Below are 23,627 nucleotides of genomic sequence, written 5' to 3' on the forward strand. Positions count from 1 at the left end.
CCCATTGGCACTCATGTACTTCACCAGTCCCAGCTTCCTCCCCATTGGCACTCATGTATTACACCAGTCCCAGCTTCCTCCCCACTGGCACTCATGTATTACACCAGTCCCAGGCTCCTCCCCACTGGCACTCATGTATTACACCGGTCCCAGGCTCCTCCCCACTGGCACTCATGTATTACACCGGTCCCAGGCTTCCTCCCCATTGGCACTCATGTATTTCACCAGTCCCAGGCTTCCTCCCCATTGGCACTCATGTACTTCACCAGTCCCAGCTTCCTCCCCATTGGCACTCATGTATTACACCAGTCCCAGCTTCCTCCCCACTGGCACTCATGTATTACACCAGTCCCAGGCTCCTCCCCACTGGCACTCATGTATTACACCGGTCCCAGGCTCCTCCCCACTGGCACTCATGTATTACACCGGTCCCAGGCTTCCTCCCCATTGGCACTCATGTATTTCACCAGTCCCAGGCTTCCTCCCCATTGGCACTCATGTATTTCACCAGTCCCAGGCTTCCTCCCCATTGGCACTCATGTACTTCACCAGTCCCAGGCTTCCTCCCCATTGGCACTCATGTACTTCACCAGTCCCAGCTTCCTCCCCATTGGCACTCATGTATTACACCAGTCCCAGCTTCCTCCCCACTGGCACTCATGTATTACACCAGTCCCAGGCTCCTCCCCACTGGCACTCATGTATTACACCGGTCCCAGGCTCCTCCCCACTGGCACTCATGTATTACACCGGTCCCAGGCTTCCTCCCCATTGGCACTCATGTATTTCACCAGTCCCAGGCTTCCTCCCCATTGGCACTCATGTACTTCACCAGTCCCAGCTTCCTCCCCATTGGCACTCATGTATTACACCAGTCCCAGCTTCCTCCCCACTGGCACTCATGTATTACACCAGTCCCAGGCTCCTCCCCACTGGCACTCATGTATTACACCGGTCCCAGGCTCCTCCCCACTGGCACTCATGTATTACACCGGTCCCAGGCTTCCTCCCCATTGGCACTCATGTATTTCACCAGTCCCAGGCTTCCTCCCCATTGGCACTCATGTACTTCACCAGTCCCAGCTTCCTCCCCATTGGCACTCATGTACTACACCAGTCCCAGCTTCCTCCCCACTGGCACTCATGTACTACACCAGTCCCAGCTTCCATTCTGTGTCTCCATCTTTAATTTTCCCCAATACACAGTTTTTATTTTGGAGATGGAGACATTCAGTGGTTGCCATGGGCAACAGAGTCGTTGTCTCCTGGGACAGACTTCCGCCTCCTCTGCGCTCAACAGAGGAGCACGTGACCAAACGGTGACGTCACCACGAGGGCAGATCGATCGCATTTGTGCGCCTGCGCGCTGGGTGACGTCAACGCGCCATTCCGTCCTGTGCTGCTGAGAGGAGAAGGACGCGGGAAGTTCGTACCCGGAGCCGGCGGCCGCTCGTCACGATGAGGTGAGACACAATGGCGGGGACGGGTTTACTGGTGCGGGATGCTGGTGGTGTGGACGCGAGGACGACGACTCCCGTCATGTACGGCGCTGTCTCTCTGGAAACGGATACAATCCCAATATCAGCAGGCTGTTGTTAGACTACAATTCCCAGCATGCCCTAACGCCCTCTTATTGTCGGGGCATGCTGGGAGTTGTAGTTCTGCAGCTGATCGTGCAACTTAAAGGGGTTTTCCATCCCTGAGTAATTAACCTGTTCCTGACCAGCCACATCTATAGCTGTGACCGCACAAATATATATTATTACTTCTGTCTCCATTTTTGGCGATTTGGGGCCGGGGGAAAACCAGAAGAAGCGAAAATAAATGGTTTTTTTTTCAATAGGGCATAGGTAATACGTACATACATACATACATACATACATACATACATACATACATACATTTTTTTTTATTTTTTAAAACTTTTTTTTTCGGGGTCATCAGCAGACTCCTGGCCGTCGTGGCGACCCGTGATCGCATCATGGGAGCGTGGAACGACGCCGGTGCGTGTTAATTCGATGTAACAGGTTCACAGCCTCTGGCGGAGTATCGCACCGTCCCTGGCTGATTACTTCAGCTATCTTACGGGGAAAGATCCAGGTTCATCGTGTAAGCGCTCATCAAAGATGGAGGCAGGGACCTGTCCTAAGGATCGGCCACCATTGTTAAAGTCCCAGACACACCCTTTAATGATCCGCTGCCCATGATGTTGTCAGAATCGGATGAGTGGGCACTGGCACCAGACACCCCCACAATGGACACAGTGTATACAGCCAGAGCCACAGCGCCATACAAGGAGTACTGGTCGTTCTGGGTACTGCAGATCATTCACTTCAATGAGAGCCGAGCTGCAGTACCTAGAATGACCACTATGTGATGTATAGCTCGGTATTGTGCTTCCATTCAGCCACTTCCGCAGGTGATATCAGGTGATCGGCAGTGAAGGGGGGGTGCTGGTATTCGGACCCCCACTCATCTGATATACGTATATGGAATGTAGATTATGAGCTCCGATGCAGACAGTGATGATGGAATATAATGGCGCTATATAGGCATAATGAATAAAGCCAGCTATAAAAGGTTCGCTTGTTCAACTCCAGAAATAAGTGATTTGGATGGAGCATGTGCTCATCGTTGGGGGACGACATTGTCGTCCATGTCTGGCTTTTCCTATAGGAAACACCTTCAGGAGATTCCTGCTTCGGCCGGGAACACGTCCAGGCTCAGTTCATTGTCTTGGGACGCAAAGAGAAGTTCAGATCTGCTGAGTGGATTGGGAGTGACCCCGATGGAGAAAGATTCACAGGACACGGAGAACAAAGAGAACACTCCCCAGGACCAAATTGTGCATATGACCCCTCCAGCAAAGAGGCAGAAACGGAAGGAGAAGGATGACGAGGGGTTTTTCATTGCCAGACGCTCCAGGGCATCCAGGCCTCCTAAGCAAGGTACCTACCAGTATACTGATACTAGCACTGAGGACATCAGCCAGGTGCCTATATACTAATACTGCGCTACATGGTGGTCCGGTATATACAGGACATCCGCCAGGTACCTATATACTCATACTGCAGGACATGGTGGTCCGGTATATACAGGATATCAGCCAGGTGCCTATATACTAATACTGCGCTATATGGTGGTCTGGTATATACAGGACATCAGCCAGGTGCCTTTATACTGATACTGCAGGACATGGTGGTCCGGTATATACAGGACATCAGCCAGGTGCCTATATACTGTACTGCAGGCCATGGTGGTCCGGTATATACAGGACATCCGCCAGGTACCTATATACTGATACTAGCACTGAGGACATCCACCAGGTACCTATATACTAATACTGCGCTACATGGTGGTCCGGTATATACAGGACATCAGTCAGGTGCCTTTATACTGATACTAGCACTGAGGACATCCACCAGGTACCTATATACTAATACTGCGCTACATGGTGGTCCGGTATATACAGGACATCAGCCAGGTGCCTATATACTGATACTGCAGGACATGGTGGTCCGGTATATACAGGACATCCGCCAAGTACCTATATACTGATACTGCGGTACATGGTGGTCCGGTATATACAGGACATCCGCCAGGTGCCTATATACTGATACTGCGGGACATGGTGGTCCGGTATATACAGGACATCAGCCAGGTGCCTATATACTGATACTGCGGGACATGGTGGTCCGGTATATACAGGACATCCGCCAGGTGCCTATATACTGATACTGCGGGACATGGTGGTCCGGTATATACAGGACATCCGCCAGGTACCTATATACTGATACTGCGGGACATGGTGGTCCGGTATATACAGGACATCCGCCAGGTACCTATATACTGATACTGCGGGACATGGTGGTCCGGTATATACAGGACATCAGTCAGGTACCTATATACTGATACTATCGGACATGGTGGTCCGGTATATACAGGACATCCGCCAGGTGCCTATATACTGATACTATCGGACATGGTGGTCCTGTATATATATCTTTAGGCTTTTGCACAAAAAATGCAGCAAAACCTGATCCCTGCGTTCTTTGCTGCGTTTTTACACTATCTCATTACTTTCTATGGCTGCAAAAAACGCTAAAAGAAGCGACAGGCTGCAGTTTTCCTATTCAGTCAGGAAAAACCCAACGTGTGCATGAGATTTCAGTAATCTCACAGCTTTTGCTGGTGCTGTGAAGGGCAGCTAAAAATTTGCATAAAAACCAGAGCAAAAATGCAGCGTGTGAACATGGCCTTAAAGGGGGATTAATTCTTGGAGTTGTAGCATTGTCGTACATTACTGTCCCTGCACGTTGTGTGACCGTTTTTTCCTCTTCCTTCTTTTTTTACCCGCAGTGATTTCCTGGGATTCGCTTCCTGATGAGTTACTTTTGGCCATATTTTCATACCTACATTTAACCGACCTGATGCTGGTGCCGCGGGTGTGCAAGCAGTGGAGCAGAGTTTCGTAAGTCCGTAACGTGAAGATAAGATTATGACCCCCGAGACCTTGATCAGACCAGTCCTTTTTAACCCCTATGACATATAGGTGCTATTTGATCAACTGTCTTGTGCCCCTAACAGCTGCTGGTGAAATCGCGATCCACCCGTGGCTGTTAACATATTAAATGCCGCTGTCCATAATCTGGCTGCGGCATTTAATATGGAAGCACGTCCCTAATCCCGCTAATCGATGCTCCTGTCACATGATCTTGGGGCTCCGATGGCTCGGCGTGACAGATGAGGAAGGGGGCTTGTCATTACTCATCTGTTATGAATGTCACCCCATGGTTGGCATTCATAGCAGATGATTTTTGCTACACATAGCAGGGCTGAAGCCCACCATGCATAGCACAAGAGATCAGAAGATGCAGCTTCAGGTCCCCTAAGGAGATTATTTAAGCAGGTGAAAAGTAGAAAAGAAAAATAAAATAAAAAAATGTAAAGGTTCAAATTTCCCCCCTTCCCCCCAATTCATAATAAAACGATAAAAAATACACATATTTGGTATCACCACATTCAGAATCGCCCGATCTATCATTAAATAAGAAGAATGAATCCAATCGGTAAACGGCGTAATGAGAAAAAAAAAACCGCCAAAATCAAAGCCTTGCATCTACCCCAAAATGGTATCAATAAAAACATCAGCTCACAAAAATAAGCCCTCACCCAGCCCCAGAACCCAAAAAATGGAGACGCTGCCAGTCTCAGAAAATTGAATTTTTTTTCTTTTATTACAAACTTTTTGGGTGTTTTTTTTTTTTTTTTTCTCACATAAATAAAAGAGGACCTAGACATGTTTGGTATCTGCGAACTCGTAATCACCTGGAGAATCACAGTGGCAGGTCAGATTTAGCATTTAGTGAACATGGTGAATAAAAAAAAGAATTTAATCACAATTGCTATATATATAGTACATGATATGGTAAGATTAATTATGTCAATCAAAAGTACAACTCATCCCACAAAAGACAAGCCCTCATATTGCCGTATTAGCAAAAAAATTAAGAAAAAGTTATGCCTCTGGGAAGAAGGGGAGTGAAAAACGAAAACGGATAATCATGAGGTCATGAAGCGGTTAAAGCCGTGATCTGCTCTGGGCTGCAGGAATGAGCTTTACTAAGAGCTCTGAAAGCCCCTGTGTCCATGTTGGACCCCCAGGACATGATGTTGGTGGTTACCCGCTGGGGAGGGGGCTCGGCTGCCTTTTAATCATGATATTCAGTTTACATACAAATGGTGGTGGAGGCGGCTGATGAAGTTGAATGTCGTCCCTTTTCCCGTAGGTGTGATGAATCATTATGGCACAGCGTGGATCTCACTAACAAACACATGGCGGCCGGAGTGATCGGAAACCTGCTGTCGCTGGGGGTTGTCGTCCTGCGCTGCCCGAGGTCGTGCATTGGAGAACCGTTATTCAAACAAGTCCGGTGAGAGATCCTGGAACAATAATAACACTCAATAGTCCGCACACCGACGTGCAGAAAAGCCGGCATGGAGGTTTATGTATAGTGTAGAGTTCAGGCTCGTACTTGGTGCGGAGCTCGGTATTGTAAAAGCGCCTAATGGACGATGTCGCCCGAAGCCTCCCAGCTCTGCGGAACTACTCGATATTTGGGGACCAGATACCCAGCCGAGCTTTATAACATGATCCCTAGCGCTGTCCGATCCTGTGCATTGTTGGAAACATTCCAAGTGACGGCCATGTTTTCTTTTTCTCCACCAGACCTCTGCGGCTTCAGCACGTCGACTTCTCGAATTGTACCATAACGCCAGAGTCTCTGAAGAGCATCATCTCCCGCTGCCACAACCTGCGCAACCTGAGCCTGGAGGGCCTGGAGCTTTCCGACGATGTCATGTGGTAAGAAACGCGTGCAACGTTTCTTCACAAACATGATGTCTACCGACCAGATCCTCCGTACAGTTCACTTAAAGGCTCAGTGTGAACGCTTCAAGAGTAACTGCACTTTACAATTATTTCTGTAAGAATCTGGTCCAGCATTGAAAGTGTTATAGATATGATTGTAAAATCCGTAAGCCGTTTCATAGTGAATATTGAAGCAAGGCTATGACCTCCAGATGTCCCCAGTGCACGGGGATCCCCCTGTGTGAACAGGTAATTAAAGAGGATTATCTGATGGATCGCAGACAAGGCAGGGCTGACAGAGGAATTTTGGGATATGACGGATTTATGGTTCTAGCCTCAGCATGACCAGAAAAGCAAGCAGATTACTTTATAATCCTTTTGCACATTATGAATTGAGGCTTTTATGAGAGGCATAGATATGGGAGTCCTGTTTTCAGAGTCGTGGAGGACGTAACACATTGTCTTCATCACTGGACGGTGGCGGCAACACCTCTACATTAATATTAGTCAGATGGATGCTATCTATGCCATGTCTGCTATCTACAGAGAGGTAAGCCCCATGACAGTAAGTAAAATATATATAATTTTGGTGTCATGGTGCTTATCACGATTTTTCCTTTCTATAGGTGGCAGACATGGCATGGATAGCATCCATCCGACCGATATTAATTTAGAGACGTGGGTGTGGTATATTATTGTTTTTCCAGGTGATGGAATCGGACGTGTATATACTATACACTCACTTGTGACGCTCACTGTGTGTGATTTTTTTTTTTTAATTTATTTTTTATTCCATAGCTGAAAGTTATGAAATTTTGCCAGTCACTTAGGATTTGTCTTCAATTCTTTAGAAAAAAAAATCATTGCATGTATGTGACTTTCAAAACCCTTTTTTCCCCAGATTATTTTCCTGTCTTGAGCAGCATTAATATCAGGTCCCACTCTTTTGGAGTACAGATGATGACCACACTCAGCAGAGGAGACAGGCACTGACCCATCACTGCCATCATCTGTGCTCCAACTGCGTGCTTTCCAATATTAATGTCATGGCTGGAATCTATTTGCATGTATTTTTGTATACAAGAATGAAGACAAGTGCCTGAAAAGTGATTTGCAAAGTTTCATAACTTTCCATGCTGGATAAAATTGTAGTTAAAGAAATTAGTTATGATTTGTGTGTCCATAGTGACTGTCTTAAAGGCAAGGTGTCAGGGGATTGGTGCTGCCCAAAACTCTGGCATCATGAATTTGAGCTTGGCTGTATGATTGCATCAAGGAATTTTTTCTTTTTTATTCTCCTACGCCTCATTGGGGGACACAGGACCATGGGTGTTATGCTGCTGCCACTAGGAGAACACTAAGTAATACAGAAAGAATAGCTCCTGCCCTGCAGTATACACCCTCCTGCTGGCTCCAAGTGAACCAGTTCTTGCTTAGTGTCTGTAGGAGGCACTTGGGTCTGCTTTCAGACCCCACCGTTTTTATTTTTCTATTTTTTTTTTTATTAACGGAGTGAAGGGGCGACAGATCCTTTCTAGGTTCCGATCTCCCCCGAACCATCAACAGGCGAGTACAGTCATGGACAAAAATTTTGAGAATGAGACAAATATTAATTTTTCCAAAATCTGCTGCTTCATTTTTTCTAATGGCAATTTGCATATACTCCTGAATGTCAGTGATCAGCTTAACAGCAATTACTGTACTTGCAAAGTCAATATTTGCCCAGAAAATGAATTTTAACCCCCAAAACACATTTCAACATCATTGCAGTCCTGCCTTAAAAGGAGCAGCTAACATCGTTTTAGTGATTGATCGCCAGCTCTGTCCTCATCAACACCCACACCTGTGTTAATGGATCAATCAGTCATGATTAAGTAAGAATGACATCGCTGGACACTTTAAAAGGAGGCTGGTGCTTGGTATCATTGTTTCTCTGCAGTTAACCATGGTTATCTCTAAAGAAACACGTGCAGCCATCATTGCACTGCACAAAAATGGCCTAACAGGGAAGAGTATCGCAGCTACAAAGATTGCACCTCAGTCAACAATCTATCGCATCATCAAGAACTTCAAGGAGAGAGCTTCCATTGTTGTCAAAAAGGCTCCAGGGCGCCCAAGAAAGACCAGCAAGCGCCAGGACCGTATCTTAAAACTGTTTCATCTGTGGGATCGGACTCCCAGCAGTGCGGAGCTTGCTCAGGAATGGCAGCAGGCTGGTGTGAGGGCTTCTGCATGCACTGTGAGGCGGAGACACTTTGAGCAAGGCCTGGTTTCAAGGAGGGCAACAAAGAAGCCACTTCTCTCCAGAAAAAACATCAGGGACCGACTGATATTCTGCAAAAGGTACAGGGAGTGGACTGCTGAGGAATGGGGCAAAGTCACTTTCTCTGATGAATCCCCTTTTCGATTGTTTGGGACATCTGGAAACCAGCTTATTCGGAGAAGAAGAGGTGAGCGCTACCACCAGTCTTGTCTCATGCCAACTGTAAAGCATCCTGAAACCATTCATGTGTGGGGTTGCTTCTCAGCCAAGGGAATCGGCTCACTCAGTCTTGCCTAAACACACAGCCATGAATAAAGAATGGTACCAGAATGTCCTCCAAGAGCAACTTCTCCCAACCGTCCAAGAGCAGTTTGGCGCCCAACAATGCCTTTTCCAGCATGATGGAGCACCTTGCCATAAAGCAAAGGTGATAACTAAATGGCTCATGGAACAAAACATAGAGATTTTGGGTCCATGGCCTGGAAACTCCCCAGATCTTAATCCCATTGAGAACTTGTGGTCAATCATCAAGAGACGGGTGGACAAACAAAAACCAACAAATTCTTGCAAAATGCAAGCATTGATTATGCAAGAATGGACTGCTATCAGTCAGGATTTGGTCCAGAAGTTGATTGAGAGCATGCCAGGGAGAATTGCAGAGGTCTTGAAGAAGGGTCAACACTGCAAATATTGACTTGCTGCATTAACTCATTCTAATTTCAATATAACCTATTGGTCCTCATAATATGATTGCAATTATATTTCTGTATGTGATATAAACATCAGACAAACACTAATAAAAACCAGAGGGCAGCAGATCATGTGAAAATATAATTTTGGTGTCATTCTCAAAACTTTTGGCCATGACTGTACGTGGAGCGTTCCTCCCGTATCCTTTCCTGCAACGTTGGATACCAGCCATGAGCTCACCTTACGTGCGACTGTTCCTTCGCTTTCCGATCTCCCCCACCATAGCAGGCGACCACATGGAGCAGCCCTCCATCTACCTCTCCTGGAGCCAGGTGCATAGCCGGACATTATATGTATGGCGTCCGTGCAGCCCCCCCTCTGCATCACCACTGATATAGCGGATGACGCATGGCGGCAGAAGCTCTCCACCCCCTCCCTGACTATGGCGACAGTGGATTGAGCACCAGCCCACCGCATCTATCGTGAGTACACTGCGGGGGCCGAGGCGCTGGGGGGTCCTGGTCCCTGGGATAAGGGAGGTCCACATATACCTTTAAAGCCCAGGTGCGTGGGTCATGTCTGTCCGCACAAATAGCGGCCGCGGCGCTGCAGGCCTCAACCGCAAGCATAAAATTTAGCCCCCGGCTTCTCTCTCGTCTAGGCCAGGACGCTGGCTTCGCCCACCGGTGTTTACCGCCGCCCACTCTCTCTGGCTCTTCTCGGTCTGCGAGAAGTGCCTTCTCTTCCTGATCTCGGCGGCCATCTTTGGACACCCACAGGGCTGATGCTGCAGCGCTGTTCCAGCGTTCTGAATTATTATTCTTCTTCTTATTATTATTATTTATTGTTATAGCGCCATTTATTCCATGGCGCTTTACAAGTGAGGAGGGGTATACATAATAAAAACAAGTACAATAATCTTGAACAATACAAGTCATAACTGGTACAGTAGGAGAGAGGACCCTGCCCGCGAAGGCTCACAATCTACAAGGGATGGGTGAGAATACAGTAGGTGAGGATAGAGCTGGTCGTGCAGCGGTTGGTTGATCGGTGGTTACTGCAGGTTGTAGGCTTGTCGGAAGAGGTAGGTCTCCAGATTCTTTTTGAAGGTTTCGATGGTGGGCGAGAGTCTGATGTGTTGTGGTAGAGGGTTCCAGAGTAGGGGTGATACGCGAGAGAAATCTTGTATACGATTGTGGGAAGAGGAGATAAGAGGGGAGTAGAGAAGGAGATCTTGTGAGGATCGGAGGTTGCGTGTAGGAAAGTACCGGGAGACGAGGTCACAGATGTATGGAGGAGACAGGTTGTGGATGGCTTTGTACGTCATGGTTAGGGTTTTGTACTGGAGTCTCTGGGCAATGGGGAGCCAGTGAAGGGATTGACAGAGGGGAGAGGCCGGAGAATAGCGGGGGGACAGGTGGATTAGTCGGGCAGCAGAGTTTAGAATAGATTAGAGGGGTGCGAGAGTGTTTGAGGGGAGGCCACAGAGCAGGAGGTTGCAGTAGTCAAGGCGAGAGATGATGAGGGCATGGACTAGGGTTTTTGCAGATTCTTGGTTGAGGAATGAACGGATTCGTGCACTATTTTTGAGTTGAAGTCGGCAGGAAGTGGAAAGGGCTTGGATATGTGGTTTGAAGGAGAGATCAGCGTCAAGGATTACCCCGAGGCAGCGAGCTTGTGGGACTGGGGAGAGTGGGCAGCCATTTACTGTAATGGATAGGTTCGTTGGGGGGGTCACGTGAGATGGGGGAAAGATGATGAATTCTGTTTTGTCCATGTTAAGTTTCAGAAATCTAGCGGAGAAGAAGGATGAAATAGTGGACAGACATTGAGGGATTCTGGTTAGTGGGGAGGTGATATCTGGTCCAGAGATGTAGATCTGCGTGTCATCAGCATAGAGGTGATACTGAAAGCCATGAGATTCTATGAGCTGTCCCAGGCCAGAGGTGTAAATGGAGAAGAGCAGGGGCCCAAGGACTGAACCTTGTGGGACTCCGACAGATAGGGGGCGAGGTGAGGAGGTGGTGTGTGAGTGGGAGACGCTGAATGTCCAGTCTGTTAGGTATGAGGAGATCCAGGATAGGGCCAAGTCTGTGATGCCAAGGGATGAGGGTCTGTAATAATAGGGAATGGTCCACTGTGTCAAAGGCAGCCGATAGGTCGAGGAGGAGGAGAACAGAGTAGTGTCGCTTGCTCTTGGCGGTTAAGAGGTCATTGGTGACCTTAGTTAGGGCAGTTTCAGTGGAATGGTGTGACCGGAAGCCAGATTGTAAGCGGTCAAAGAGGGAGCAAGAAGAGAGATGGGAGGACAGTTCAAGATGGACGTGTTGTTCCAGTAGTTTTGAGGCATAGGGGAGAAGTGATATAGGGCGATAGCTAGATACAGAGGATGGGTCAAGAGAGGGCTTTTTGAGGATAGGTGTGATGGAGGCATGTTTAAAGCTTGAGGGGAAAACACCAGTTGTTAGTGATAGGTTGAAGAGATGGGTTAGGGTTGGGATGAAGATTGTGGTGAGGTTTGGGATGAGGTGGGATGGGAGCGGGTCAAGTGCACAGGTGGTGAGATGCGATCTTGAGAGTAGAGTGGCGAGTTGATCTTCTGTAATGGTGGGGAAGTTGGTTTTGGAGGTGGAGGGCTGGGAAGTTGGGAGGAAGGGCTCTGGGGGTTGTTGACCAAAATTGTCTCTGTTATCAATCTTCTGCTTGAAGAATGAGGCAAAGTCTTCAGCAGAGATGAGTGGGGAGGGAGGAGGTGCTGGGGGACGGAGGAGAGAATTGAAGGTGTTGAATAACTGTTTAGGGTTGTGAGACAGGGAGGATATGAGAGATGAGAAGTAGGTTTGTTTAGCTGAATCACAGCTTCAGGGAGTGATTTCTGTGGACACGTTACGGACCTCCCCGGGGACTCGACCCAGGACCTGGGTAAGCTGCAGAAACCTAGCTTAACCCTTCCCCTGCTAGTAAGCGCTCTCCTCAAGGCTACACTATGTCTCAATCAAAGCCTAACAAAAAGTCTGTGAAAACCCACACTGTTTTTTGCTTGCTTGTAAGGTATCATTACCCCAGGGTCACAATACTGCATTATGCACAGCTTGTGAACCGGTGACTGCTCAGGAACCACCTGTTACTGATACCGAACCCAGTGAGCCTAGTCCCCCTGAGAGGGCTACCTCCCTTACCCGGTCTATGGCATCCCTGGCCAAAGCGTTAGACTCGTTCCGAGACCCTTCCTCTAACCAGGGCACTATTACGGACAACACTTCCGATGATCAGAACCCCTTGTACTCTAGGGGTCGTACCTTGCCAAGGAGCTCTCGCTCTTCCAGAAAAAGGACTCATGCCTTGTCCCCAGACCATCACCGGGATTCGGGTTCTGAGAGCTCCATTTCTTGCTCCCCCTCCCTTGGGGCTAGTAGAAAACCTGGCTCAGAGGACGATTCTGACACGTTCCTAGATCAGGAATTTCATCACGATCAGGAGACTCTCTACTCCCTGAGTCAGTAAACAAGGCCCTGAAGCTAGATGAGGAACCTTTATCTAAAACGGATCATGCTGTGTCCTTTAAGAGGACCAAGCGGGCTCACAGTGTTCGCCAATCATCCCGAATTTAAGGAAATAATTGAATCTCATAGGATCCGTCCAGATAAACGCTTCAAAGGGCAAAAGCCCATGGAGTCAAAATATCCCTTTGCTTTTGATCTAAGAAAAGATTGGTCACAGTCTCCTCCGGAAGACCCTCCGGTATCGCGCCTGGCTACTAAATCTATTTTATCCTCTTCAGAGGGCGCCTTGATTAAAAACCCCACCGATCGTCAGATCGACAATATGGCTCGTTCAGCTTTTGAAGCCTCAGCAGCCGCACTCTTTCCATATTTTGCCGCTATGTGGGTGGCTAAGGCTATGACCCACTGGGCTGAGGTCTTGTCTTCAGCGGAGCTGGATACCAATCCGGAGGACACCCTCAAAGTAGGCGGCCGCCTGCTTTCCTTCGTTGACGCGTGGCTCTCGGTCGTTCACGACGAATGGGTCCGCGACCTAGTGTCCTCCGCATACAAGATAGAATTCTCTCTTCCACCAAATCGTTTTTTCTTGTCTTCGCCTCCCAGGGCAAAGGCATCAGAGTTTTTTTCAAGCCATAAGCTCTCTAAAAGAAGACGGAGTTATTATTCCGGTCCCTCAAAGCGAAAGGTTTCAAGGTTTTTATTCAAACCTGTTCATTGTTCCAAAGAAGGACAGGACAGTACGGCCCATACCTAAAACTGCTGAACAAATTCGTCAGGGTATGACGGTTCCGGATGGAATCACTCCGTTCTGTCATCGCCTCCATGGAGAAGGGCGAGTTCCTGGCTTCTATAGACATCCAGGACGCATACCTCCACATTCCAATTTTCCCTTCTCACCAGAGGTTCCTTCGCTTCGCAGTTCAGGAACAACACCTGCAATTCGTTGCTTTGCCCTTCGGCCTCGCCACCGCTCCCAGGGTATTCACTAAGGTCATGGCAGCCGCCGTGGCCATCCTTCACACCCGAGGAGTGGTGGTGCTACCGTATCTACACAATATTCTCATCAAAGGCCCCTCTTTCCGCACCTGCAAGGAGGCCGTGAACATCACAATAGATTCTCTCTCGCCTGGGTTGGAAGATAAATTTCAAAAAATCTTCCCCAGTACCGGCTCAGCGAATTTCCTTTCGAGGAATGATACTGGACTTGTCCCAGGTGTTGGTGCTTCTTCCCCCGGAAAAGATCTTAGCCTTACAGCGAGAAGCTCTCTCAGCCTCGCGCTCTCTCTCTGCGCTTCAGTATGAGAGTCCTCGGCAGGATGTTAGCAGCTATGGAGGCGGTTCCATTTGCCCAATTACACCTCCGTCCCTTACAGCATACCCTCCTGGCTGTTTGGGATAGGAACCCGCTCTCTGTCGACCGTCGGTTCTTCCTTCCCCAGCAAGTCAGTTTCTCAGGTGGTGGACATTAAAGTCCTTTCTGAATCAAGGGAAGTCTTTTCTTCCAGTACAATGGCTAGTTGTGACAACAGATGCCAGTCTTCTAGGCTGGGGAGCGGTGTTCCTTCATCACACTGCTCAGGGCCGCTGGTCACTTCAGGAATCACGCCTTCCGATCAACATCTTAGAAATTTGGGCAATCAGGTTAGCTCTTCTCCAATTCCATCCCTTCCTGGCGGGTCGTCCCATCAGGATTCAGTCCGACAGTGCCACTGCAGTGGCATACATCAACCGACAAGGGGGAACCTGCAGCATGGCAGCCATGAACGAGGTAGGCTACATTCTCTGTTGGCGAAGGATAACCGCTCAATGATTTCTGCGGTTCACATCCCGGGAGTGGACAATTGGGAGGCAGATTTCCTCAGTCGTCAATGCCTCGACTCCGGGGAGTGGTCTCTCCATGCGGAGATCTTCCACCAGATCTGCTGTCGTTGGGGAACTCTGGACGTGGATCTGATGGCCTCACGACTAAATTCCAAAGTTCCCGACTTCATAGCTCGGTCCCACGATCCAACAGCCATTGGGCCAGATGCACTCGTACTCCCGTGGCATCACTTGCGGCTTCCGTACATATTTCCCTCGCTCCCCTTACTGCCAGAGTGATCAAGAAGATCAGAGCGGAGTGAGTACCAGTAATCTTGATTGCGCCAGATTGGCCTCGCCGGGCGTCGTACGCGGAAACTAGTTCAGCTAGTCGCCGACGTTCCCTGGCGATTACCAAATCGCGCAGACCTCCTCTCACAGGGCCCCATTTACCACTAGAACTCCGAGGCCCTGTGTTTGACGGCATGGCCGTTGAGTCCTGGGTTCTAACCCTGGCAGGTTTCTCTCCGGAAGTCATCTCTACCATGATCAGCGCTAGAAAGCCTACGTCTATGCGCATTTATCATCGCACTTGGAAAACCTTCTTTTCCTGGTGTGACAACCGGGGACGTTTCTCCTCTTGAATTTTCTGTTCCTTCCATCCTCTAATTTTTACAAACGGTTTGGACTTAGGTCTCGCCCTTAGTTCTCTCAAGGGGCAGATTTCAGCCCTGTCCCTTCTGTTCCAACGCAGGATTGCCAACAGATTACAAGTGAAGATGTTCATTCAGGGAGTCTCCCATAGGGTGCCGCCCTATAAGATGCCGTTGGAACCATGGGACCTTAATCTGGTCCTCGGAGTCTTGCAAGAAGCTCCTTTCGAACCTCTACAGGAGGTTTCCCTGTCCTTTCTTTCATGGAAGGTTGCCTTCCTGGTTGCGGTCACGTCCGTTAGACGAGTCTCAGAGCTGGCGGCTTTGTCTTGTCAAGTCCCGTTCCTGAATTTTCATCAGGATAAGGTGGTTTTGAGAACATCCCCGTCCTTTTTGCCAAAAGTTGTCTCATCCTTTCAATCAGGAAATTGTCTTACCATCTCTCTGTCCGGCACCAGTACATCGCATCGAGAAGGCCCTCCACACACTGGATTTAGTGAGAGCTCTCAAGAGATATGTCTCGCGGACGGCATCCTTCCGCAGGTCGGATGCCCTGTTTGTGCTCCCGGAAGGGCCAAGGAAGGGGTTTCCCGCTTCCAAGGCGACAATAGCAAAATGGATTCGTTCAGCTATTCAGGAGTCCTACCAGGTCATCCTGTCCCAGCAGGGATTAAGGCTCATTCCACTCGGTCAGTGGGTGCGTCTTGGGCCATCCGGCACCAAGCTTCGGCAGCACAAGTTTGCAGAGCTGCAACCTGGTCCAGCCTGCATACGTTTACAAAACATTACCATATTCACTCTCAGGCCTCGGCAGATGCGACCATCGGCAGGCGAATTTTGCAGGCGGCTGTGCCGCATCTGTAACCTGTGGGTACAAGGAGCAATTGCAGTTAATTGTTCCCCACCCAGGGACTGCTTTAGGATGTCCCATGGTCCTGTGTCCCCCAATGAGGCGTAGGAGAAATAGGGATTTTTGTGTACTCACCGTAAAATCCTTTTCTCCAAGCCAATCATTGGGGGACACAGCACCCACCCTGTTAAGCTAACGGCTTTGGTTTTCTGTGTTGGTTGGTTTTGACATAGTTCATCCTGGTTAAATGTTAAGCTCCTACTGCTTTGTTACCAAACTGGTTCACCTAGAGCCAGCAGGAGGGTGTATACTGCAGGGGAGGAGCTATTCTTTGTGTTACTTAGTGTCCTCCTAGTGGCAGCAGCATAACACCCATGGTCCTGTCTCCCCCCAATGATTGGCTTGGAGAAAAGGATTTTACGGTGAGTGCACAAAAATCCCTGTTTTCTTTGAAATGCTCCAGCGTTTCAGATAAAATAGAATTAAAAGATCCGACCTGGTAAAATAGCCGGAGATGACTGGTCTGGCTCTCACTGCACCGCTCTAGGTGATTGACAGGTCGGGGTCTCGCTCTGGGAGACACTTCTCAATCACTGGAGAAGCGCTGGGAAAAGCTGGCCGGAGACGGAGGGTGAACTGGTCTCATCTCTGGCTATTTTCTAAGGTCGGATCTTATATTTTCTATGAAGCTTCAGAAAATAATGTACCTGGCTGCGATCGTACAGCCAAACTCTGATTCGTGCTGCCTTTGGTTTGGGTAACTGGAATCGACTGTCAAATTCTTTAAGTGGTTTGTTCACACATGGCAGATTTTGTTGCAAACATTTCATTAACTGAAGGAGGTTTGTAAACGTCCATCAATCTGCTGTAGAAATATTCCCATTCACAAACCGGAATTTCTTTTGCAGAAATGCAGATTTGTTGTAGAAATGTCTGCGACTGAAAATCTGTTTTTAATCGACTGTAAACAGGGATGGATTTTGCTGCCAACACTCTGATTTCTGATGCTGCAGTCAGATATACGGCACTCAGACATTGCATATTAGAGGAAAAAGGAAGATGGTTAAAAAAATATAAGGATCACTGAGAGATAATTTTGCATGTTTTTCTCAGGGCCATTGCTCAGAATTCAGATCTGGTGCGGTTGAACCTCGGCTGCTGCTCCTGCTTCTCTCCAGAGTCGCTCGCACAGATGTTGAAGAGCTGCACTAGGTAAGACTTGTTACAGATTGCTAATGTTAAGTCCAAGTGCAACTCACTGGCTGCGGATTATAGCCCTGTGGCTTTTACTGTGACCGGGGATATAAAAGTCTGCTGTCGGTCCAATTCTACTATGAAAATCCCTGCAGCACGTTGGAGAGATCTGCTTGAATCTCACCCATTTGCCATATACTTTTATTCTGCTGCAGACTTCTCCTGCTTAAATCCACGGCTAAAATCCTCAGCAAATCCACCTGGTGTACATTCAGCCGTATAATGAAATGGTCGTAGTAAAGACACTCAGGCTCCGCATGGTAATGTGTGAGGCTGGAAAGTAACGGCTGAGCCCAGTGTAGCGTTTGCCCAAGTCCGATCCTGAATGACTATAATGCAAAGGTGTCGACCGATAAGACAGGTGGACAATGAAGCGAAAGACAGAAATCTGTCATAGAGGCTCAAGCTTTTCCTCTGTGGGGGGGTCCATAGTATGAGAGGTCACATCACCATCTGTATCCTCTCTTGTCTTCCAGCCTTGAGGAATTGAACTTGTCTTGGTGCGATTTCACACTGGACCACTTGAAGAGCGCGGCGGAGAACTTCCCAAGAAGCATCACACAATTAAATCTCAGCGGCTACAGACAGAACCTGGAGCTCGTCGGTATGTACAATATATACAGTGGGGCAAAAAAGTATTTAGTCAGTCAGCAATAGTGCAAGTTCCACCACTTAAAAAGATGAGAGGCGTCTGTAATTTACATCATAGGTAGACCTCAACTATGGGAGACAAACTGAGAAAAAAAAATCCAGAAAATCACATTGTCTGTTTTTTTATCATTTTATTTGCATTTTATGGTGGAAAATAAGTATTTGGTCAGAAACAAAATTTCATCTCAATACTTTGTAATCTATCCTTTGTTGGCAATGACAGAGGTCAAACGTTTTCTGTAAGTCTTCACAAGGTTGCCACACACTGTTGTTGGTATGTTGGCCCATTCCTCCATGCAGATCTCCTCTAGAGCAGTGATGTTTTTGGCTTTTCGCTTGGCAACACGGACTTTCAACTCCCTCCAAAGGTTTTCTATAGGGTTGAGATCTGGAGACTGGCTAGGCCACTCCAGGACCTTGAAATGCTTCTTACGAAGCCACTCCTTCGTTGCCCTGGCGGTGTGCTTTGGATCATTGTCATGTTGAAAGACCCAGCCACGTTTCATCTTCAATGCCCTTGCTGATGGAAGGAGGTTTGCACTCAAAATCTCACGATACATGGCCCCATTCATTCTTTCATGTACCCGGATCAGTCGTCCTAGCCCCTTTGCAGAGAAACGGCCCCAAAGCATGATGTTTCCACCACCATGCTTTACAGTAGGTATGGTGTTTGATGGATGCAACTCAGTATTCTTTTTCCTCCAAACACGACAAGTTGTGTTTCTACCAAACAGTTCCAGTTTGGTTTCATCAGACCATAGGACATTCTCCCAAAACTCCTCTGGATCATCCAAATGCTCTCTAGCAGTGGGACACGTCTGGCACTGCAGGATCTGAGTCCATGGTGGCGTAGTGTGTTACTTATGGTAGGCCTTGTTACATTGGTCCCAGCTCTCTGCAGTTCATTCACTAGGTCCCCCCGCGTGGTTCTGGGATTTTTGCTCACCGTTCTTGTGATCATTCTGACCCCACGGGGTGGGATTTTGCGTGGAGCCCCAGATCGAGGGAGATTATCAGTGGTCTTTATGTCTTCCATTTTCTAATTATTGCTCCCACTGTTGATTTCTTCACTCCAAGCTGGTTGGCTATTGCAGATTCAGTCTTCCCAGCCTGGTGCAGGGCTACAATTTTGTTTCTGGTGTCCTTTGACAGCTCTTTGGTCTTCACCATAGTGGAGTTTGGAGTCAGACTGTTTGAGGGTGTGCACAGGTGTCTTTTTATACTGATAACAAGTTTAAACAGGTGCCATTACTACAGGTAATGAGTGGAGGAAAGAGGAGACTCTTAAAGAAGAAGTTACAGGTCTGTGAGAGCCAGAAATCTTGATTGTTTGTTTCTGACCAAATACTTATTTTCCACCATAAAATGCAAATAAAATGATAAAAAAACAGACAATGTGATTTTCTGGATTTTTTTTTCTCATTTTGTCTCCCATAGTTGAGGTCTACCTATGATGTAAATTACAGACGCCTCTCATCTTTTTAAGTGGTGGAACTTGCATATTGCTGACTGACTAAATACTTTTTTGCCCCACTGTATGTATACAGCAGCTGTAGTGTATGAATTGTCCTGTACCCGATAGAGTAAAGATGTGGGGACCCCGGGAGGACGAGTCCTTTCCACTGAGACACTTTGTATCCAATACAGTAAAGATGTGGGGACCCCGGGGGGACGAGTCCTTTCCACTGTAACACTTAGTATCCGATACAGTAAAGATGTGGGGACCCCGGGAGGATGAGTCCTGTCCATGTGACACTTTGTACTCGATACAGTAAAGATGTGGGGACCCCGGGAGGATGAGTCCTGTCCATGTGACACTTTGTACCCGATACAGTAAAGATGTGGGGACCCCGGGAGGATGAGTCCTGTCCATGTGACACTTTGCACTCGATATAGTAAAGATGTGGGGACCCCGGGAGGATGAGTCCTGTCCATGTGACACTTTGTACCCGATACAGTAAAGATGTGGGGACCCCGGGAGGATGAGTCCTGTCCATGTGACACTTTGTACCCGATACAGTAAAGATGTGGGGACCCCGGGAGGATGAGTCCTGTCCATGTGACACTTTGCACTCGATACAGTAAAGATGTGGGGACCCCGGGAGGATGAGTCCTGTCCATGTGACACTTTGTACCCGATACAGTAAAGATGTGGGGACCCCGGGAGGATGAGTCCTGTCCATGTGACACTTTGTACCCGATACAGTAAAGATGTTGGGACCCCGGGAGGATGAGTCCTGTCCATGTGACACTTTGCACTCGATACAGTAAAGATGTGGGGACCCCGGGAGGATGAGTCCTGTCCATGTGACACTTTGTACCCGATACAGTAAAGATGTGGGGACCCCGGGAGGATGAGTCCTGTCCATGTGACACTTTGTATCCGATACAGTAAAGATGTGGGGACCCCGGGAGGATGAGTCCTGTCCATGTGACACTTGTACCCGATACAGTAAAGATGTGGGGACCCCGGGAGGACGAGTCCTGTCCATGTGACACTTTGTACCCGATACAGTAAAGATGTGGGGACCCTGGGAGGATGAGTCCTGTCCACTGTGACACTTTGTATCCGATACAGTAAAGATGTGGGGACCCCGGGGGGACGAGTCCTTTCCACTGTGACACTTAGTATCCGATACAGTAAAGATGTGGGGACCCCGGGAGGATGAGTCCTGTCCACTGTGACACTTTATATTTATTTTGCAGATGTGGAGGCGTTACTGCAGAGATGTCCTGATCTCACCAGCCTGGATTTAAGGTAAGAATCGCCAGTGCTGCTGCCGTCTATAATACTAAATATATATATTACCAAGAGCGTGATTGGGACAGGATGTGTCAGTCTGTCATGAGGCTCAGAGTGGGAAAAAAATAAGTCTCTATATAAATATTATTTATGTAGAAACTTAATTTTTTATTTTTTCACTCGGAGCCTCATGGCAACGCCGAATCTGGTAGGGGTTCATCCATCAAGGATGCTGAAGATGTGCCTTCAGATAAAGGGGTATCAGTTACATGTGGGGGTACATCGTCCGGAGGGCCATCTACTGTAAGTTATGTAGATTAGTATAGTACTTCTGAAATTGTGTGGAGAGATCTTCTGTTGTATGGAGAATACATTTTTCTTTATTTTTGGAATATGGTTTTGGGATTGTTGAGCTTTCAGTCCTCTAGCCAACTGACGACCACATTTGTTACCAAATTCATACAATTTGCTAGTAGTGAACAAACTTGTAGTGAACGTCTATGGCCAGGTCTAATCATTTCTTGACTTCTACTCGAGCTTGCCATGTTATTGTAGGAGAGTTATTGTCTGATTCACAGTCCTGCCTGAAATGCAATATGGTATCGAGTGCAAACCGGATCCAAAAGTAGAGATTCGTTCCATTTCCATTCCCTCTTGGCAAGAGAAGGCACAGAAAGGCAGGAGGCATGAGAGTGATGGGACCATAACATGGTTCCTATGTCAGTGTCTGGAAGCCATGACAAAGCTTGATGTTGCCTCAGAATGTAGTCGCTCCTGCTATATGAGTTATGAAGAGAATAGAAAGTGTAATCCTTGACTGATGGGTGTGTGAGCCTCCATACATCACCCGAATATCCTCTGTGACACTCATGAGGGATGTGTCTAACGAGCTTCTGTCCACAGTGATAGCGTGATGATCACCGCCGACTGTTTCCCGGCATTTCATCCGCTCCCGCTCCAGCACCTCGGACTCAGTCGCTGCTACCAGATCACTCCTGCCAGTTTGATGTAAGAACTTTATTTACTCTCCGCCGCTCGCTCGCTCTCTCTCGGCCCGGCTCGCGCTCTCTCTCGGCCCGGCTCGCGCTCTCTCTCGGCCCGGCTCGCGCTCTCTCTCGGCCCGGCTCGCGCTCTCTCTCGGCCCGGCTCGCGCTCTCTCTCGGCCCGGCTCGCGCTCTCGCTCGGCCCGGCTCGCGCTCTCGCTCGGCCCGGCTCGCGCTCTCTCTCGGCCCGGCTCGCGCTCTCTCTCGGCCCCGCTCGAAAGCTGAACACGGTGGATGTTCTCTGATGTTTTCTCGCTGCTCCGACTCCTAAACCTTTTCTTTTCCTCTTCTCAGTGATCTGAAACCTCTGCATCTGAAGACCCTCAGCGTGTTTGGAGTAGTGACGGACAATTCTTTACTGGTGTTAAAGGAGTCGCTCCCACACACAAAGATAAATGGCTCCTGCTACAGCACCATTGCCCGGCCCACCACAGGGGGCAGGAAGAACCGGACCATATGGGGCATAAAGTGCCGGCTGTCCATGAATCTCACGGACTCGTAACCAGAGCGGCCGCCGAGCTGAAAATCCACAAACTTGAATTCTCCTTAATCCAAACCGTATGAATTACCTGTGATGTAGCAGCCAAGCCTTGGTGGGTTCCTGCGGTGCCCGTGGGCGTATTCCAGGAGGTGGCGCTATGTAGACGTACCTGTATGTGATCGCCAGCCGGCACCGCGGCCACGTTCTTTTAAAGGAGACCCATCACTTCTAAAGTCTACGTGGCACCGGAGACCGTGTAGTCCCCGCCGACATGCCTGGTCCCTCTGTCCCCGGCGTAGTGTCTCCTCTAGAAGTGATCGGTCCCGGTCTGTATGTGATCCCTCCATCACATCTATATAATAAGCTGTAGGAGGCGCTCAGCCATCTTATTGTACTGTTACATCTGTGTTCTTAGATCGGTTCGAGTAGATACTTGCAGATGTAATAACTTTTTAGAAGTGGCGTCTCTCCTCTTCCTGCAGACCCCAGCCAGCCAGAGGGTCTAATGACCTGTACCGTAGACCCCCACTAGAACGCTGCAGGGTGCAGTCATTAGTCCAGGATTTGTTGCCAGACATGGTCCCACCCCTCCCCTGCTCGCTGTTTTGTTTTTTTCCCAATTCATTTACTTTTATTTTTTTTCACTTGAATGTATTTTGGTCTAAGTCATTTATCCAACTGTTTCATAAAATTGTTTGGCTTTTCCTGGCTTTTTTTTTTCTCTGCAGCATGAGTTAACAGAGACTCAGTGAGCTCATTCTAATGGAGAGGTTATCGGTCTCTTTCAAAGCTCCTCTCTGCTGTCTTATGACCATAAGCTTCAGCTCAACTTTGTCCTTTTAAAGATGTTGATAAGAGGTTAAACTGTCGGAACGAGCTCCCTGACAGTTTCTCAGTTAACTCATTCTGTGACTGAGTCTACAAAAGGCAACCGGAGCCAAATCTACCATGCAACTCAACTACACAATCACTTTCAGCCCCAAATAGGCCCTTGCAGATTTCCATATCCTTTACACAGATTTAGGTTTAGAGATTCCTGTAGAGTTTAGTACAATGGGGAGATTTCTGCTGTAATTCAGCCCTAAAATGCATTTAAATGGTGGGATTTACTACAGATTACTGGTTCGTATCCTGCCGAGGGCCCGCGCTGCACTGACCTGACAATCACATCATGGCCGCCTCTGCGGGGGACGGTACGAGCATCTTGTCCCTTTTAAGAAAAGTGCAGGTCGTGTTTGAGGTCTGCTCATTTTAATATGCTTTTTAACTACGGTCTTATTATATTTTTTACACAATTTGTCTGCCGTGTCTTTATTTCTATCGAAC

The 23,627-nt window shown here is 48.2% G+C and overlaps 1 protein-coding gene across 1 annotated transcript; it reads left to right on the plus strand.

The window, feature by feature from the left end:
* Nucleotides 1-1,298: 1,298 nt before the first annotated feature.
* SKP2 (S-phase kinase associated protein 2) lies at nt 1,299-23,595 on the plus strand. The gene is made up of 10 exons (XM_077281654.1): nt 1,299-1,463; nt 2,677-2,948; nt 4,360-4,471; nt 5,790-5,933; nt 6,230-6,364; nt 17,243-17,341; nt 17,860-17,987; nt 20,741-20,792; nt 21,681-21,785; nt 22,115-23,595. The coding sequence occupies exons 1-10, from the start codon at nt 1,459-1,461 to the stop codon at nt 22,320-22,322; spliced, it is 1,260 nt and encodes a 419-aa protein (XP_077137769.1). The 5' UTR covers nt 1,299-1,458; the 3' UTR covers nt 22,323-23,595.
* The last annotated feature ends 32 nt before the right edge of the window (nt 23,596-23,627 follow it).

The sequence above is a fragment of the Ranitomeya variabilis genome, chromosome 1 (assembly GCF_051348905.1).
Source record: "Ranitomeya variabilis isolate aRanVar5 chromosome 1, aRanVar5.hap1, whole genome shotgun sequence".
NCBI classification, from domain to species: Eukaryota; Metazoa; Chordata; class Amphibia; order Anura; family Dendrobatidae; genus Ranitomeya; species Ranitomeya variabilis.

Coding starts and splice junctions, on each gene's coding strand:
- SKP2 (XM_077281654.1), top strand. Junction 2,949..4,359: donor ATCCAGGCCTCCTAAGCAAG/GTACCTACCAGT, acceptor TTTTACCCGCAG/TGATTTCCTGGGATTCGCTT. Junction 20,793..21,680: donor CTCACCAGCCTGGATTTAAG/GTAAGAATCGCC, acceptor TTCTGTCCACAG/TGATAGCGTGATGATCACCG.